Source organism: Pristiophorus japonicus, chromosome 10 (genome assembly GCF_044704955.1).
Source record: "Pristiophorus japonicus isolate sPriJap1 chromosome 10, sPriJap1.hap1, whole genome shotgun sequence".
NCBI lineage: Eukaryota > Metazoa > Chordata > Chondrichthyes > Pristiophoridae > Pristiophorus > Pristiophorus japonicus.
In genome coordinates this window covers 48,232,386-48,252,006 of record NC_091986.1, presented here as the reverse complement: position 1 = coordinate 48,252,006, position 19,621 = coordinate 48,232,386, and the positions used below count along the sequence as shown (strand labels likewise).

General features: G+C 46.0%; 1 protein-coding gene across 5 annotated transcripts in view; it reads right to left on the bottom strand.

Annotated features, from left to right (window-relative positions):
* rasa3 (RAS p21 protein activator 3) overlaps positions 1-19,621 on the bottom strand; it is a 264,967-nt gene that overhangs the window by 37,579 nt on the left and 207,767 nt on the right. For 4 of the 5 annotated variants that reach the window (XM_070891793.1, XM_070891796.1, XM_070891795.1 and 1 more), the window contains 4 exons: positions 13,679-13,832; positions 10,538-10,686; positions 9,556-9,670; positions 1,607-1,681 (listed from right to left, as the gene is read on the bottom strand). In XM_070891793.1, the coding sequence (XP_070747894.1) occupies positions 1,607-1,681; positions 9,556-9,670; positions 10,538-10,686; positions 13,679-13,832 (493 nt within the window). The remainder of the gene's footprint in view (positions 1-1,606; positions 1,682-9,555; positions 9,671-10,537; positions 10,687-13,678; positions 13,833-19,621) is intronic. The other variant, XM_070891798.1, reaches the window with a different exon arrangement.

Sequence of the window (19,621 nt, the reverse complement as noted above, 5' to 3'; positions counted from 1 at the left end):
AAATAGTGGATGCATTGGTGATCATTTTCCAGCAGTCTATTGACTCTGGATCAGTTCCTATGGACTGGAGGGTAGCTAATGTAACACCACTTTTTAACAAAGGAGGGTGAAAGAAAACGGGAATTATAGACCAGTTAGCCTGACATCAGTAGTGGGGAAAATGTTGGAATCAATTATTAAAGATGAAATAGCAGCGCATTTGGAAAGCAGTTACAGGATTGGTCCAAGTCAGCATGAATTTATGAAAGGGATATCATGCTTGACAAATCTTCTAGAATTTTTTGAGGATGTAATTAGTAGAGTGGGCAAGGGAGAACCAGTGGATGTGCTGTATTTGGACATTCAAAAGGCTTTTGACAAGGTCCCACACAAGAGATTGGTGTGCAAAATTAAAGCACATGGTATTGGGGGTAATGTATTGACGTGGATAGAGAACTGGTTGGCAGACAGGAAGCAGAGAGTCGGGATAAACGGATCCTTTTCAGAATGGCAGACAGTGACTAGTGGGGTGTCACAGGGTTCAGTGCTGGGACCCCAGCTATTTACAATATACATCAATGATTTAGATGAAGGAATTGAGTGTGTATCTCCAAGTTTGCAAATGACAATAAGCTGGGTGGCGGTGTGAGCTGTGAGGAAGATGCTAAGAGGCTGCAGGGTGACTTGGACAGGTTAGGTGAGTGGGCAAATACATGGCAGACGCAGTATAATGTGGATAAATGTAAGGTTATCCACTTTGGTGGCAAAAACACGAAGGCAGAATATTATCTGAATGGTGGCAGATTAGGAAAAGGGGAGGTGCAACGAGACCTGGGTGTCATGGTTCATTAGTCATTGAAAGTTGGCATGCAGGTACAGCAGGTGGTGAAGAAGGCAAATGGTATATTGGCCTTCATAGCTAGGAGATTTGAGTATAGGAGCAGGGAGGTCTTACTGTAGTTGTACAGGGCCTTGGTGAGGCACCACCTAGAATATTGTGTTCAATTTTGGTCTCCTAATCTGAGGAAGAACGTTCTTGCTATTGAGGGCGTGCAGCAAAGGCTCACCAGACTGATTCCCGGGATGGCAGGACTGACATATGAGGAGAGACTGGATCGATTGGGCCTGTATTCACTGGAGTTTAGAAGGATGAGAGGGGATCTCATAGAAACATATAAAATTCTGACAGGACTCGACAGGTTAGATGCAGGAAGAATGTTCCCGATGTTGGGGAAGTGCAGAACCAGGGGACACAGTCTAAGGTTCAGAGGTAAGCCATTTAGGACCGAGATGAAGAGAAACTTATTCACTCAGACAGTTGTTAACCTGTGGAATTCTCTACTGCAGAGAGTTGTTGATGCCAGTTCGCTGGATATATTGAAGAGGGAGTTACATATAGCCCTTATGGCTAAAGGTATCAAGGGATATGGAGAGAAAGCAGGAAAGGGGTACTGAGGTGAATGATCAGCCTTGATCTTATTGAATGGTGGTGCAGGCTTGAAGGGCTGAATGGCCTACTCCTGCACCTATTTTCTACGTTTCTATGTTTTGGAAGTTCATGTACACCAACCACATAGCCGTCATCAACTCTCTCTGTTACTTCATCAAAAATGTTAAAGAATCTTACCATATTAGACTCCAGGTTCTCACCGTCCTTCAATTTAACAGGGTCGATTTCACAGGGTTTGTGCACTTCACAGATCTGTGAAATAAAAGCCAAAGGATGGTTAAGGATTCAGCTGTCCTAATATTTGTCAATCATCTTAAATAATGCAAACAGGTTTTGTACAATCCTTATACAACATATAATTTTGGGACGCCCCATTGCTCAGAATTGATTCATAAGCTTCCACTAAACCAAGAGTGAAAAGGAAGGAAGAACTTGCATTTCTATAGCACCTTCAACGACCTCAGGAAGTCCCAAAGCACTTTACAGCCACTGAAGTACTGTTTGAAGTGTAGTCACTGTTGTAATGTAGGTAACACAGCAGACAAATTGCAAGCTCCCACAAACAGCAATTTTTTATTTTAGTGATGTTGGTTGAGGGATAAATATTGGTCAGGACACCAGGAATAACTTTCCTACTCTTGTTTGAAATAGTGCCATGGGATCATTTACATCCACCCGAGAGGGCAGACCAGACCTCGATTTAATGTCTTATCTGAAAGACAGCCCCTCCGAAAGTGCAGCCCTCCCTCAGTATTGCACTGGAGTGTCAGCCTAGATTTTTGCACTCAAGTATCTGGATTGGGACTTGAACCCACAACCTTTTGATCCAGAGGAGAGAGCGCTACCCACTGAGCCACAGCTGACATGGCTCAGCATATGTAGGTTGTGTGAGAGTGTGTTTTTGCAGCAAAACCGGAAATCATTCTGCCAACGATAAATCCTAAAGAATGCTCTCCTTTAGAGCCCCATCCGATTCACTGCAAACTTCATTTATATCAGATTCACACACAGATATAAATTAAGAATGCAAAAGGGTTCACCCCTTACAGGCACTGATTCTCTCCCCCGATACTGACTGACCTGCCGTATGATTGTAAAAAGGAAACAGCAATAATCCATATTGATTGGACAAATCAAATTGGTCAGGGTAGTTTTGAGGAAGAGTTCATAGAGTGCATAAGGGACAGGTTCCTTGAGCAGTATGTAATGGAACAAACCAGGGGGCAGGCTATCTTAGATCTGGTCCTGTGTAATGAGACAGGATTAATAAGCAATCTCCTAGTAAAGGATCCCCTCAGGATAAGTGATTATAGCATGATTGAATTTCAAATTCAGATGGAGGGTGAGAAAGTTGGATCTCAAACCAGCGTACTAAGCTTAAATAAAGGAGATTACAAAGGTATGAGGGCAGAGTTGGGTAAAGTGGACTGGGAAAATAGATTAAAGTGTAGGATGGTTGATGAACAGTGGTACACATTTAAGAAGCTATGTCATTACTCTCAAGAAAAATATATTCCAGCGAGGAGGAAAAGATGTAAAAGAAAAGATAGACATCCATGGCTAACTAAAGAAATAAAGGATGGTATCCAATTAAAAACAAGGGCATACAATGTGGCCAAAACTAGTGGGAGGACAGAAGATTGGGAAGCTTTTAAAAGCCAGAAAAGAATGACTAAAAAAATGATTAAGAAATGGAAGATAGACTACGAAAGTAAACTAGCATGAAATATAAAAACAGATAGCAAGAGTTTCTACAGGTATATAAAAAGGAAAAGAGTGGCTAAAGTAAATTTTGGTCCCTTCGAGGACGAGACCAGGGAATTTAGTAATGGGGAACATGGAGATAACTCTGACAAATATTTTGTATCAGTCTTTACGGTAGAGGACACTAAAAATATCCCAACAGTGGATGACTATGGGGGGGGGGGGGGGGGGGAGGAATTTAACACAATTATAATCACTAAAGAAGTGGTACTCAGTAATTATTGGTAGTCTGTCGTATCCAACAAAGACGTTGATGTGCTAATCATCAATGGCATGTGTCTTCAAGTGGCTGTATAGACCAATCCTGGATGCACATAGTCTCTTGCACGTCAGACAAGGGAAGTTCGATCTGCCTGATGCTGACAGTACTGCCACCTGATGTAGTCTATCTCTAATGTCCCGCAGGCGTTGACATCGGTTTTCTTCGAAGGTCTGGCAGGCAATCCCCGTGCGGATTCGCCACTGGATTTTATTAGCTGCTGTATTCTCGAGGTCCTTTGGTCGGATGCCACAGTACTGGAGGTTAGCCTTGATGCAATCTTTGTAGCTTGCGGGGGCGCCCCTGGTGCCTTCGACCTTCACAGAGCTCGCCGTGAAGAAGCTGACGAGGGATCCTTGACTCATCCATGCGGATGACATGTCCAGCCCACCAGAACTGGGCTCACATGATCATCACCTCGATGCTAGTTGATTGTGCTCTCTCCAGAACCTCAAAGTTTGACACCCGGTCTTGCCAGCGTATGTGGAGTATAGATCTGAGACTGCGCATTTGGAAAGCTTCCAACTTTTTGATGTGACGCCTGTAGGGTGTCCAGGTCTCACATCCATAAAGGAGAGATGAGAGAACGACTGCTCTATACAACAACAGTTTAGTTGACAGTCGGATATGGTGGTGACTCAACATCTTAGTGCACAAGCGACCAAGTGCCTGCTGGCTTCACAGATCCTTGCATCAATCTCCTTGTCCAAGGACCCATCACTTGATATGGTACGGCCAAGGTACTTGAAGCTGTCCACTGACTTTAGTTGTACACTGCCGATGAAGACTGTGGGAGCAGGTGCTGTGATGCCAGGGGCAGGCTGATAGAGGACCTCGGTTTTACTAAGGCTGATGGTTAAGCCAAATAATTCTGTTGCCTCAGCAAATTTGCTGAGTATGAATTGTAGGTCACTCTCCTTATGTGCCATAAGGGTGCAGTCGTCAGCAAAGAGTGCCTCTAGGATGAGTGTTTTCCATTCTTTGGTCCTTGCAGCAAGGCGGCGGAGGTCGAACAGTGAACCATCTAATCGATATTTCAGGTAGACCCCAAACTCCAAGTCTTTTATGGCATAGTTCAAGACGCAGGTAAAGAATAGGTTGAACAGAACTAGAGCGAGTACACAACCTTGTTTTACTCAATTTGAGATGACAAATGGGGCCGTGGTTGTGCCGTCTGAGAGCACTTCACCTGCCATGTTGTCATGAAACAGCTCGATGATGTGGACAAACTTCCTTGGGCACCCAAGTTTCGTCAAGATTGACCACAGCGCTGCTCTGTTGACAGTATCAAAGGCCTTGGTGAGGTCAATAAATACAGCGTACAGGTCCATGTTCTGCTCAATGCACTTCTCCTGCACTTGTCTGAGTGCAAAGATCATGTCCGTTGTGCTCCGACCAGGGCGAAAGCCACATTGTGTTTCTGGAAGATTTACTTCTGTGACACTAGCTATGAGTCGGTCCAATACTATGCGGGCGATGATCTACCCAGCGATATTCCCCTGTAGTTGCCATAGTCTGCTTTGTTGCCCTTGTTCTTGTAGAGGGAAACTATCATAGCGTCACGGAAGTCCTGTGGCATGTCTTCATCTTCCCAGATGCCAGTTATTATGTCATGAAAGGCCTCGAGAGATGCTGGGCCTACTGCCTTGTAGATTTCGGCAGGGATTCCATCCTTTCCTGGAGTCTTTCCAGTACTCATCTGGTTGATGGCTTTCTTTACTTCGTCCATGCTGGGAGGAAGATCAAGATCTTCTTTGATAGGTTGCTGGGGTATGGAGTCAAGTGCTTCTTCGTTCACTGTTGAAGGTCGATTAAGAAGATTACTGAAGTGTTCTCTCCATCTCTCATTTATGCCAGTCCTGTCTTTGATCAAAGTGCTGCCATCTGCTGAAAGGAGTGGAGTAGTGCTGGGTTTTGATGGTCCATAGACTGACTTGATGGTGCTGAAGAACATCTTGGTGTTGGGAGTTTCAGCATAATGTTCCACTTCCTCTGCTTTCGTCTGCCACCATTTATCTTGCATCTGGTGAAGGTCTCTTTGTGCTTTGCTCTGCATGTGTCTGTAGCGGTCCCTCTTGGAAATTGAGGAAGGGTCATTTTGCCATTCTAGGTATGCTTTTTTCTTTTCATCCAGCGTCTTGCAGATCTCAACGTTGTTTTCATCGAACCAGTCTTGATGTACCTTCTTTTTAAGTCCAAGAGTTGTCTTTGCTGAGTCTGTCACCATCTGTTTGAGCTTTGTCCACTTCTGTGTGGTGTTGCCGGTGAGCGGTACGTGAGACATCAGCCTGTTATCGAGGTGATCCTGGTACTGCTCACGGGAGCACTGATGTTCCAGCCTAGCTGTGTTAAAGGCACTTCTGCTCGGTTTTGGACGCTTGCGCTGAAGTGAAGCAATGTACAGCTGGAGAGTGGATCTGACTAGACGGTGATCTGTCCAGCATTCTGCTCCTCGCATGGCTCTTGTGATTTTTACATCCTTGCTGTCTCGCCTTCTTACAATGACATGATCTATCATGTGCCATTGCTTAGACCTGGGGTGCATCCAAGTTGTTTTGTATTTGTCAGCCTGCCTGAATAGAGTATTTGTGATAGTCAAGTCGTTCTCCACACACATACTCAAGAGGAGGAGGCCATTACTGTTTAATTTTCCTGTGCCGTGCTGTCCAAAGACTCCCTTCCAACTCGTGCGTTGAAATCACCCAGGATGAGCAACTTGTCCCCAGCAGGTGTGGACCTGACCAGTCTAGCTAGATCTTCATAGAACCTCTCTTTCATCTCATCGGGGCTTGGAAGGGTGGGTGCATAAGCACTTATAACGGTGAAGTGGCGCTTGGCATTCAGGGGGAAACACAGTTTCATAAGTCTTTCGTTAATCCCTTCAGGCAGATTCGGAAACTGTTGCATAAGAGAAGTCTTTCCTGCTGTGCCAACTCCGTGGATCCTATTCTCATTCTCTGCCTTGCCTTTCCAATAGAAGGTGTAGCCGCTACCTAGTTCACTCACGCAGCCCCCCTCTGAAAGTCTTGTCTCACTCAGAGCCGCTATATCGATGTTAGAACGCTGCAGCTCTCTTGCAATAAGGGCAGTCCTTCTTTCCGGTCTTGTAGTGTCAGCTCTGTCTAAGAGTGTGTGAACGTTCCATTGTCTGAGAAAAAGTTTTCTTGTGTTATGAAGTTTTCGACTGTTGCTGTATTTTCGACCACAGACTGGGTTGAACTGCCAGCCGCGGTAAACTGGCCAGTTAATGGAAGGGCAGGCAATGTTTGGGCCACCTTTTCTAGGCCCCTCTCTTATAAAGGGTGAGCAGTGCCGTCCTAAAGAGGGCTGCTCAGTCGCCTGGGGTGTTGCCGGGTTCCTCTGCTGCCCTGGATACAGAGTTAAACGACCACTTGCCCACAGGCCGCCTACGTGCAGGTTTGAGGCTACGACTCCCAGTGATCACCTCCACCTGTCGCTTCGTCCCTCCCCCATCGCCGCAGGGCTTGGTATGTTGGATGATGGTTAGCACAAATCTGTGCATTTATGCTTTTAAAGTGGGAAGGCCGGTGCACGGGCAGTCCCACTCTCTCCTCCGCAGAAGCCGGGTTTCAGTGGCCCAAGATTTGGTACAACTGAAGAGTTTGTTGGCTGCAGTGGATGGCCATGACATCTTTCGTGCTCTGCCATGCCCTATACACTCCACAGTGCATTGCTGTTCCACCTTCATGGCCATTGGATCAAACTTGATTTACTCCGCCCAATCCACCACAACAGACTTCACATTCTGGGGTGAGCAAGTCCTGAAAGTCACCGAGGGATAATACCCATCGGCTACCCTCATCTGATTTAGCCTACCTGACGAAGCAGTTTACCGGGGTATGGCCGCTGTGCATGCTACACATGGCATCCAACTCTCACTCAATAATATAATGGGACTAAAGGCGGATAAATCCCCTGGACCCGATGGCTTGCATCCTAGGGTCTTAAGAGAAGTAACGGCAGGGATAGTGGATGCATTGGTTGTCATTTACCAAAATTCTCTGGATTCTGGGGAGGACCCTATTTAAAAAAGGAGGCAGACAAAAAGCAGGAAACTATAGACTCGTTTGCCTAACATCTGTGGTTGGAAAAATATTGGAGTCCATTATTAAAGAAGCAGTAGCAGGACATTTGGAAAAGCATAATTCAGTCAGGCAGAGTCAGCATGGTTTTATGAAGAGGAAGTCATGTTTGACAAATTTGCTGGAATTCTTTAAGGATGTAATGAACAGGGTGGATAAAGGGGAACCAGTGGATGTGGTGTATTTGGACTTCCAAAAGGCATTTCACAAGATGCCACATAAAAGGTTACTGCACAAGATAAAAGTTCACGGGGTTGGGGGTAATATATTACCACGGATAGAGGATTGGCTAACTAACAGAAAACAGAGAGTCGGGATAAATGGTTCATTCTCGGGTTGGCAATCAGTAACTAGTGGGGTGCCGCAGGGATCAGTGCTGGGACCCCAACTATTTACAATCTATATAAACGTCTTGGATGAAGGGACCAAGTGTAACGTAGCCAAGTTTGCTGACGATACAAAGATGGGTGGAAAAGCAATGTGTGAGGATGACACAAAAAAACCTGTAAAAGGACATAGACAGGCTAAGTGAGTGGGCAATAATTTGGCAGATGGAATATAATTTTGGAAAGTGTGAGGTTATGCACTTTGGCAGAAAAAAAATCGAAGAGCGAGTTATTATTTAAATACAAAGTGTTGCAGTACAGCGGGACCTGGGGCATGAAACACAAAAGATTAGTATGCAGGTACAGCAAGTGATCAGGAAGGCCAATGGAACCTTGGCCTTTATTGCAAAGGAGATGGAGTATAAAAACAGGGAAGTCTTACTACAGTTATACAGGGTGGTGAGGCCACATCTTGAATACTGTGTACAGTTTTGGTTTCCATATTTAGGAAAGGATATACTTGCTTTGGAGGCAGTTCAGAGAAGGTTCACCAGGTTGATTTCAGAGATGAGAGGGTTGACTTATGAAGTTAGGTTGAGAAGGTTGGGCCTCTACTCATTGGAGTTCAGATGATTGAGAGGTGATCTTACTGAAACTTATGAGGGGGCTTGACAAGGTGGATGCAGAGAGGATGTTTCCACTGATGGGGGAGACTAGAACTAGAGGGCATAATCTTAGAATAAAGGGCCGCCCATTTAAAATTGAGATGAGGAGGAATTTCTTCTCTAAAGGGTTGTAAATATGTGGAATTTGCTGCCTCAGAGAGTTGTGGAAGCTGGGTCATTGAATAAATTTAAGACAGAGATAGACAGTTTCTTAACCGATAAGGAAATAAGGGGTTATGGGGAGCGGGCAGGAAAGTGGACCTGAGTCCATGATCGGATCAGCCATGATTGTATTAAATGGTGGAGCAGGCTCGAGGCGCCGGCTGTATGGCCTACTCCTGCTCCTATTTCTTATGTTCTTATGCTTCCAGCATTTACAGTTCCAGTTCAAAACTAGCAACTGCCTCTCTGGCCAGCAGCGACTGAATAAGTCAAAATCCGTTTTCATTACGAGGGTTTCCAAGTTTTTTGCCTGGTGTTTTGAGGATGGAATTCCTCGATTCTGCTCGTTCTGCTTCCAGTTTCATTTACATAACCCAGAGGTCTAAATGACAAAATATACCACAACAGATAAACACTGGTGAGTCCAGGAAATTGTAGGTGTGTGTGAGAGTGTGAGAGTGTGCGAGTGCAAGAGTGTGAGTATGTGAGAATGTATGTTTGTGTGAGTGCGCGTGTGTGAGAGTGCGCATGTGTGAGAGTGCATGCATGTGCGAGTATGCGCGTGTGAGTGCGCGCGTGTGTGAGAGTGCGCGTGTGTGAATGCGAATGTGTGTGAGTGAGTGCGTGTGTGAGAGCGCGAGCGTGAGTGAGTGCTAATGCGTGCGAGTGTGTGTGCGCGAGTGTGTACAAGTGAGCATGAATGAGAGTGAATGCGCGTGAGCGAGCAAGTGTACGTGAGCAAGTGTGTCTGTGCGTGAGCGAACGCGAATGTGCGTGAATGAGTGAGTGAGTGAGTGCTGCTTGAAGTGATAAAGTTGAAGCAGCCACCCTGACGAGCTCTGCTCACCTCATCGACGATGGGCTTCAGTGTGACCTGCAGGTAATGCCGCCCCGCCAGCTTCATCGTCTCATCAATGCACTTGGAGGTCAAGGAGTTCCCTCGGAAGATGGTGTTTGGATCCCTGAAAAGCAACAAATCTGCATCACTAACGGGATGGCGACACAGCGAGCAAAGCTGTACAGAGGAGGTGGTGACCGAGAGTCTGAGCCAGTCCGATCAGTCCACTGAGAATCTTCCACATCTAACATTTTCCTCGCAGCACTCGCAGATCACAGCTTCAGTCTCACCTCCAACACCGACATGTTCGGCTGATGGCGGGCTCCTTGCTCATCAACAAGCATCAGGTCTTTCCCACCCTACTGGCCGGAACACCCCTGATCAGGAGAATGTTCAGGTACAGTGGCCAAGGGCTGGGCTCCGTCTAATGCCAGCACAACCCCGCTCTTGATACAAAGCAACAACTACTTACATTTGTATAGCACCTTTAACGTAGCAAAACGTCCCAAGACACTTCACAGAAGTGTAATCAGCCAAAATTTGATACCGAGCCACATAAAGAGATATCAGGTCAGGTGATCAAAAGAAGTAGGTTTTAAAGAGCGTCTTAAAGGAGGAGAGAGAGGTAGAGAGGTGGAGAGGATTAGGGAGGGAATTCCAGAGCTTAGGCCCCAGGCAACTGAAGACACAGCCGGCAATGGTGGAGTGATGGAAATCAGGGATGAGCAAGAGGCAGATTTGGAGGAGTGCAGAGATTGCGGAGCATTGTGAGGCTAGAGGAGATTGCAGAGATAGGGAGGGTTGAGGGCTATGGAAGGATTTGAAAACCAGGATGAGAATTTTAAAATCAAGACATTGACAGACTGGGAGCCGACATAGTGGGATGGTGAGGTAAACAGAGAAATAAGGAGACAGAAAAAGCAATGTGTGTCTTTATTTAAATGTACGCCCGCGCGGAATCAGTGAGAGGATTATTTTTCTTTATACTCACAGGGTCCTGTTTATTTCTGCATTTGCAATCGCGCTGATGAAGGGAACAATCCTTCCGTAATGCAAGAAGAGTCTGACTAGAGGCATGGCAGCTTCCTGCTTCTCGCGGCACACTTCCCCCAACACGTGAGCGGCAGATGCAGAAACCGGCTGTGGCGAATAAAGCAGGGGATGGGGGAGGGAGAAAAACAATGTCATCGTCTTTCATTCACAAGAAGCCTGTTGCTCGACTTCATCCATCATCACCAAAGGGAATGGGATCACCAAGGTTCTGTTATCTATGCGAGGAAAAGATGAGATTTCGCGAGGCAGGAATTACTCAGCCCATCGTACCCGTGCTAGCTCTTCCACAGGAGCAGACAGCTCAAATACCTTTTCCCTGGCCTTTCCCCCCAATCTTTTCATGTATAAACACCGATCCAATTCCCTTTTGAATTATGTTATTGTCGTCCCTGGTGGTAAAACGCTTTGGCAGGGAATTTCCTCTGAGTTGCTCCCGTTCCATCACTGTACCCATACTTTTCTGCATATACTGATGCATTAACAAGACGCCAACAGGAGAGGGCAGCAACGCGCTGCACACTGAACAGTAACACCATATAACAGGGGCACAGAGGCCTTGAACTAAATGGCATTCCAAAAGGCACTTAACAATCACAAAATGTGCAATCAGCGACAGCAAAAAGGGGCTAATTTCTCCACGTGAAATTGGTCACGCTTTAAATTCCTGACAGTGAATTGTACAATAATTACATAAAATGTACAGCACAGAAACAGGCCACTCAGTCTAATTGGTTAGGGTTAGTGTTAGCATACACTGCATTAGGGTTAGGGTCACAGTAAGCATTAGGGTCAAGGTTAGTGTCAGGGTCAGGGTTAGTGTCAGGGTTCGTGTCAGGGTTAGCATACACTGCATTAGGGTTAGGGTCACAGTAAGCATTAGGGTCAAGGTTAGTGTCAGGGTCAGGGTTAGTGTCAGGGTTAGCATACACTGCATTAGAGTTAGGGTTACAGTTAACATTAGGGTCAGGGTCAGAGTTAGGGTCAGGATTAGGTTAAGGTCAGTATTAGGGTTAGGGAGTTATGGTCAGGGTTTTTAATTTTATTTATTCGTTCCTGGGATGTGGCGTCGCTGGCAAAGCCAGCATTTATTGCCCATCACCAATTGCCCTTGGGAAGGTGATGTTGCGCCGCCTTCTTGAACCGCTGCAGTCCTGTGTGGTGAAGGCACTCCCACAGTGCAGTTAGGGAGGGTGTTCCAGGATTTTGACCCAGCGACGATGAAGGAACTGAACTATATTTCCAAGTCAGGGTGGTATGTAACCTGGAGGGGAACTTGCAGGTGATGGTGTTCCCACGCGTCTGCTGCCTATGTCCTTTTAGGTGGTAGAGGTCATGGGTTTCAGAGGTACTGCCGAAGAAGCCTTGGTGAGTTGCATCTTGTAGATGGTACACACAGCAACCAAGGTACGTCGGTGATGGACTGAGTGAATGTTTAGGGTGGTGGATGGGGTACCAATCAAGTGGGCTGCTTTGTCCTGGATGGTGTCGAGCTTCTTCAGTGTTGTTGGAGCTGCACTCATCCAGGCAAGTGGAGAGTATTCCATCACACTCCTGACTTGTGCTTTGTCTTTGGTGGAAAGACTTTGGGGAGTCAGGAGGTGAGACACTCACCACAGATTACGATTAGCGTTAAGGAGTTAGGGTCAGGGTTAAGGTTGGTGTCAGTGTGTCAGGGTCGAGGTCAGAGTCAGGGTCAGGGTTATCATTTAAGGTTAGGGTTAAGGTTAGGATTAGAGTTATCATTTAGGGTCAGGGTCAGGGTTATCATTTAAGGTTCGGGTTAAGGTTAGGATTAGAGTTATCATTTAGGGTCAGGGTTAAGGTTAGGATTAGAGTTATCATTTAGGGTCAGGGTTCGGGTTAAGGTTAGGATTAGAGTTATCATTTAGGATCAGGGTTAGGGTTAGGGTTAAGGTTAGGATTAGAGTTATCATTTAGGGTCAGGGTTAGGGTTATCATTTAGGGTTAGGGTTAAGGTTAGGATTAGAGTTATCATTTAGGGTCAGGGTTAGGGTTAAGGTTAGGATTAGAGTTATCATTTAGGGTCAGGGTTAGGATTAGAGTTATCATTTAGGGTCAGGGTTAGGGTTATCATTTAGGGTTAGGGTTAAGGTTAGGATTAGAGTTATCATTTAGGGTCAGGGTTAGGTTTAAGGTTAGGATTAGAGTTATCATTTAGGGTCAGGGTTAGGGTTAAGGTTAGGATTAGAGTTATCATTTTGGGTCAGGGTTAGGGTTATCATTTAGGCTCAGGGTTAAGGTTCGGATTAGAGTTATCATTTAGGGTCAGGGTTAGGGTTAAGGGTTAGGGTTAGGGTTAAGGGTTAGGGTTAGGGTTAAGGTTAGGATTAGAGTTATCATTTAGGGTCAGGGTTAGGGTTATCATTTAGGGTTAGGGTTAAGGTTAGGATTAGAGTTATCATTTAGGGTTAGGGTTAAGGTTAGGATTAGAGTTATCATTTAGGGTCAGGGTTAGGATTAGAGTTATCATTTAGGGTCAGGGTTAGGGTTATCATTTAGGGTTAGGGTTAAGGTTAGGATTAGAGTTATCATTTAGGGTCAGGGTTAAGGTTAGGATTAGAGTTATCATTTAGGGTCAGGGTTAGGGTTATCATTTAGGGTTCGGGTTAAGGTTAGGATTAGAGTTATCATTTAGGGTCAGGGTTAGGGTTAAGGTTAGGATTAGAGTTATCATTTAGGGTCAAGGGTTAGGGTTCGGGTTAGGGTTAAGGTTAGGATTCGAGTTATCATTTAGGGTCAGGGTTAGGGTTATGGTTAGGATTAGAGTTATCATTTAGGGTTAGGGTTAGGGTTATCATTTAGGGTCAGGATTAGGGTTATCATTTAGGGTTAGGGTTAAGGTTAGGATTAGAGTTATCATTTAGGGTCAGGGTTAGGGTTAAGATTAGAGTTATCATTTAGGGTCAGGGTTAGGGTTAAGGTTAGGATTAGAGTTATCATTTAGGGTCAGGGTTAGGGTTAAGGTTAGAGTTATCATTTTGGGTTAGGGTCAGGGTTAAGGTTAGAGTTATCATTTTGGGTTAGGGTCAGGGTTAAGGTTAGCATATACCAATCCTACCTCAACATCTGCTGATTTTAATAGAAGATCTCTCAATGGATCGTAGTAATGAGAAAGGAAAACATGGTCCTCAGTGTAAACAACATTCAGTCGTAAGGAACCCAAGTCAACGGGTTTAATTGGCTTGCCATTATCTCTGGGCTGCAGGAAATACCTATGATATTTGGAAAACAAAACAGTAAGAACAGAAATTGTCTATTTTCTTAACAAACGTGTCACAATATAAATGCACAATAAATATTCAGAAACCTTTGCTTGTTACATTACCCCAATACAGTTTACTGCTGGCAACAGGAAAATGTTAATCAGGGAATGACCGTTCCTCTCCCACCAATTTAAATTCAGTTTATAAAAAAAAATCTGGGACGAAAAAGCTGGTCTCAGTACAAGTGTCCATGATACTGTTGGAATGTCATAAAAAATGGTTCACTAATGTCCTTTAGGGAAGGAAATCTGCTATCCTTACCCAGTCTGGTCCTTTCTGTGACTCCAGACCCGCAACAACGTGGTTGACTCTTAACTGCCCTCAGGGTCACCAGTGATGAGCAATAAATTTATGGCCAGGAGAAAATAAAAGGTACATAGGATTACATAGGGCACAGAAACAGGCCATTCAGCCCAACCAGTCCATGCTGGCATTTAAACTCCACTCGAGCCTCCTCCTGTCTTTCCTCATCGAAATCGATCAGCATACCCTACATAATGGCCCAGATCCTGCTGGAGTGGGGCATCTTACTGTGTGCCCCATTAGTTAGACTTTTTCCTTCAACGTTCAGCATGACATTTTTTTGCCTTGTAACTTGTAAGTCGAGCTGATAACAGCGTGGCGAGGGCAATGGGACATCTGGGACCTCAGTGAACGACGGGACCAAAAGTCTGTTTCCTTAACCCATGAGATTTAAGGATTGAGAAAGAAACAGAGGAACGGTGGAGCAGGAAATCGGGTGAATTAGAGTCAAATCAGGTACAGAATGAGAAATAAAGAGAGGGAATGAAAGATTGGATTAAGAGAGAGAGAGAGAAAAGTAAGAAAAAAAATTGAATTTTAAAAATCTCCAAGAACTATTTATTACCTACAGGAATGAGACTCCACAGTTTAAATTGTTCCCTTTCTGGGTTGAAGAGGTTGGGTGGCATTGCAAGTGTTATATATGTGAACTTGTAGTTACTCTGTATAGCCACCAGAGGGCTCATCTCCTAGAGTCCCAAGGGATCCCATAATCCCTTGGGAGCACAGTTATTTACGGAGGCCTCACAGGTTAGAGAGACACTCTGGAGACCTGCAATAAAAGACTAAGATCACACTTTACTTTGAGCTCACAGTGTTCAGTCTAACAACTGGCGACGAGATACAGATAGTGAACCCAAAGATGCAGAGAACAGTGGGCATCCTGGAGAAATTCTCGGAGGGAGATGATTGGGATACTTTTGTGGAGCGACTCGACCAATACTTTGTGGCCAACGAGCATGAGGGGGAAAGAGAACACTGCCAATGAAGGGCGATCCTCCTCACCGTCTGTGGGGCACCAACGTATGGCCTCATGAAGAATCTGCTCACTCCAGTGAAACCCACGGAGAAATCCGATCGTTCCTGTCCTCAAGAGAGACGGCACCGTCAGAATCTGTGGCGATTACAAAGTACCTATCAATTGTTTCTCCCTGCAGGACCAATACCCACGAGCAAAGGCCAACGACCTCTTTGCAACGCTGGCGAGAGGAAAGACATTCACGAAGCTGGATCTGACTTCAGCCTACATGATGCAGGAACTGGAGGAATCATCGAAGGCTCTCACCTGCATCAACACGCACAAAGGTCTTTTTGTTTATAACAAATGTCCATTTGGACTCCGATCAACGGCGGTGATATTCCACAGAACCATGGAAAGCTTACTGAAGTCGGTCATGCACAATGTGGTCTTCCAGGACGACATCTTGGTCACAGGTCGGAACACAGTTGAACATCTGCAGCACCTGGAGGAGGTTCTTCGTCGACTCAACCACGTGGGGCTCAGGTTAAAACACTCGAAGTGCGTTTTCCTGGCGCCTGAAGTGGAGTTCATGGGAAGGAGGATTGCGGCGGACGGCATCAGGCCCACCAACGCGAAGACGGAGGCAATCGAGAACGCACTGAGGCCTCAGGTTAAAATGTGACGGAGTTGCGGTCGTTTCTGGGACTCCTGAACTACTTTGGTAACTTCTTACCGGGTCTTAGCACACTGTTGGAACCACTACATGTCTTACTATGGAAAGGGGTCGAATGGGTTTGGGGCAAAAGCCAAGAAAATGCCTTTGTAAAAGCGAGAAAATTGTTATGCTCAAACAATTTGCTTGTGTTGTACGATACATGTAGATGTTTGGTACTAGCATGTGATGCGTCATGATATGGCATTGGGTGTGTATTGCAACAAGCTACTGATTTTGGGAAACTGCAACCGGTTGCTTATGCATCCAGGAGTCTGTCTAAGGCTGAGAGAGCCTACAGCATGATTGAGAAAGAAGCGTTAGCGTGTGTTTATGGGGTAAAGAAAATGCATCAATACCTGTTTGGGCTAAAATTTGAATTGGAAACTGACCATAAGCCACTCATATCCCTGTTTTCCGAGAGTAAAGGGATAAATACCAACGCATCGACCCACATCCAGAGATGGGCGCTCACGTTGTCCGCATACAACTATGCCATCCGCCACAGGCCAGGCACAGAAAACTGCGCCGATGCTCTCAGTAGGCTGCCATTGGCCACCACGGGGGTGGAAATGGCACAGCCCGCAGATCTCGCCATGGTTATGGAAGCATTTGAGAGTGAGCAATCACCCGTCACTGCCCGGCAGATCAAAACCTGGACAAGCCAGGACCCCTTATTATCTCTAGTCAAAAGCTGTGTGCTTCACGGGAACTGGTCCAGTGTCCCAGTGGAAATGCAGGAAGAGATTAAGCTATTCCAGCGGCGCAAAGTTGAAATATCTATACAGGCAGACTGCCTTTTGTGGGGCAATTGAGTGGTGGTCCACAAGAAGGGCAGAGACACCTTCATCAATGACCTCCACAGTATCCACCCAGGCATCGTAATGATGGAAGCGATAGCCAGATCCCACGTGTGGTGGCCCGTATCAATGCGGACTTAGAGTCCTGCATTCACAGATGTAATACATGCTCGCAGTTAAGCAATGTACCCAGGGAGGCACTGCTAAGTTTATGGTCTTGGCCCTCCAAACCGTGGTCTAGGGTACACGTCGAATATGCAGGCCCGTTCTTGGGTAAAATGTTCCTTGTGGTTGTAGACGCGTATTCCAAGTGGATTGAATGTGAGATAATGTCAGCTACACGTCCGCTGCCACTACTGAAAGCCTGCGGGTCATGTTTGCCACTCACGGCTTACCCGATGTTCTGGTGAGCGACAATGGATCATGTTTTACCAGTGCTGAGTTCAAAGAATTCATGACCCGTAATGGGATCAAACATGTCACATCTGCCCCGTTTAAACCAGCGTCCAATGATCAGGCAGAGAAAGCAGTGCAAACCATAAATAAGGCTTGAAGAGGGTAACTGAAGGCTCACTGCAGACTCGCCTATCCCGAGTCCTGCTTAGTTACCGCACAAGACCCCACTCGCTCACTGGGATCCCACCTGCTGAACTGCTCATGAAAAGAGCACTTAAGACAAGGCTCTCGTTAGTTCACCATGATCTACATGAACAGGTAGAGAGCAGGCGGCTTCAACAAAGTATATACCATGAAAGTGCAAATGTGTCACGTGAGATTGAAATAATGATCCTGTATTTGTTTTAAATTATGGACAAGGTCCCAAGTGGCTTCCCGGCACTGTCGTGGCCAAAGAGGGGAGCAGGGTGTTTCAGGTCAAACTTTCAAATGGACTCATTCACCGGAAACACTTGGACCAAATCAAACTCAGATTCACGGACTACCCTGAGCAACCCACCTTGGACCCGACCTTTTTTGATCCCCAACATACACACCAGTGGCAACTGGCATCACGGTTGACCACGAAGCAGAATCCATCATCCACAGCAGCCCAGCAGGACCCAACACACCAGGCAGCCCAGCAAGGCTAGCTGCACAGCAGCCCAGCGAGGGCCCAACAAATGATTCAACATTACCAGCTTTCACACCGAGATGATCAACCAGGGCAAGAAAGGCCCCAGATCGACTCACATTGTAAATAGTTACACTATTGACTTTGGGGGGTGGGGGGTGGGCGGGTGGAGAGAGTGTTGTTATATATGTGAACTTGTATTTACTCTGTACAGCCACCAGAGGGCTCATCTCCTGGAATCCCAAGGGATCCCATAATCCCTTGGGAGCACAGTTATTTAAGGAGGCCTCACAGGTTAGAGAGGCACTCTGGAGACCTGCAATAAAAGACTAAGGTCACACTTTACTTTGAGCTCACAGTGTTCAGTCTGACTATTTCTCCATACATAACAGCAAGAACATAAATCGTCGTCAAAACGGTACTTGCACTCTTAATCACCAGCCCTAACTTTCTGCGGCGAGGTTAACAGCCATTTAATGTGAAAATCCAGCAAGTTGTTATAAATAACGGGGAGGCTGAGGGCGAAAGTCTGAGGCCAACTGCAGAGCGGCATAAATCAAGCAGCAAGTTGTGGAGATTCACAACTCACAGCGAATCTCCTCATCCCCTGAACTCGCCGATTTATGCATTAATAACAGCGTGCGTCGTGAACAAACCATTACTTCTCCAGCAAGATCCGGCCCACTGTATTCCCTCTTACTCTCAGATATTTTCAAGAATAACTTGACCGAGCCATTCGTTATACACACGCTCAGTTCAACATCAGGCCGTTCAACCATAGAAGGGGAATGGGAACCCCAATGCTACCCTCCGCCATCGTACACTCACCCTGTGCACTTTCCCGCAGGGGTTACTGGATCGCAATTCCACAGAGAATATCCAATCTGGTTTTGCTCTTCCTTGTACAGGGGTGCGAGGCCCAGTAACAACATCTCTACCCTCCTCCCTGGCTTCGATCAGCTAACGTAGCACTGACTGGGGATTCAATTAGACTCTCCTGCTCTGCGGGACTCATCTCCTCCCTGGATAAACTCGGCCTCTGACTGGGGAAGCCCTATGTGAAATTCTGGCACGGAATGGCCAGCCAGACTTACTATCTTGAAACTTCTAAGAACATAGGAACAGGAGGAGGCTATTCAGCCCCTTGAGTCTGTTCCTCCATTCAATCAGATCCATGGCCGATCTGTACCTTAACTCCATCGACCCGTCTTGGTTCCATAACCCTTAATACCTTACCCAACAAAAATCTATCGGTCTCAGTTTTGACATTTTCAACTGACCCCCAGCCTCAATAGTTTTAATGTTCCAGATTTTCACTACTCCAGGTGTGATGATGTGCTAACCAATTTGCTACACATGTCAACAAGTTACCTCCGATTCCATTCGATCTTATTTTTGTTAATAGTCTTTTATGTGGAAGCTTTTACTACTTTTGTGCTTTTCTGTATCGTGAGCTATTTTCTACCGCTGCTTTCCTTTCCTGAGAGACTAACGTGCAGAGAGAGAAAGCACACAGGCTGTGCCCCTCAGTCCACAGTCACGCACTGACGAGCTGTCACATGGGGGATTGCTCTAATCCTTGATGTCTACATGACAGTGTCACATGACAGCAACAGCTGATGTTCAGACACTGGGCCAGAATTTACTGTAACTGTAATGTATATAATGACTCGAGAGACTTGTTATTGTAAGCTCAGTCAGGTGCAAACCTGGTCCAACTTTATTCGTGCCCAAAGTGCGCACATGATTATGGTACTCGCTCTTATATACCAGGGCCCGCGCACGTGCGCATACAGCCCGATGACCTCTGACAGTGGCGTCCACTGGTGTCTAGTGACCCCATGCATCAATACATAACAACATCCCCCTTCAAGATCTTAATATCAGTCTCTT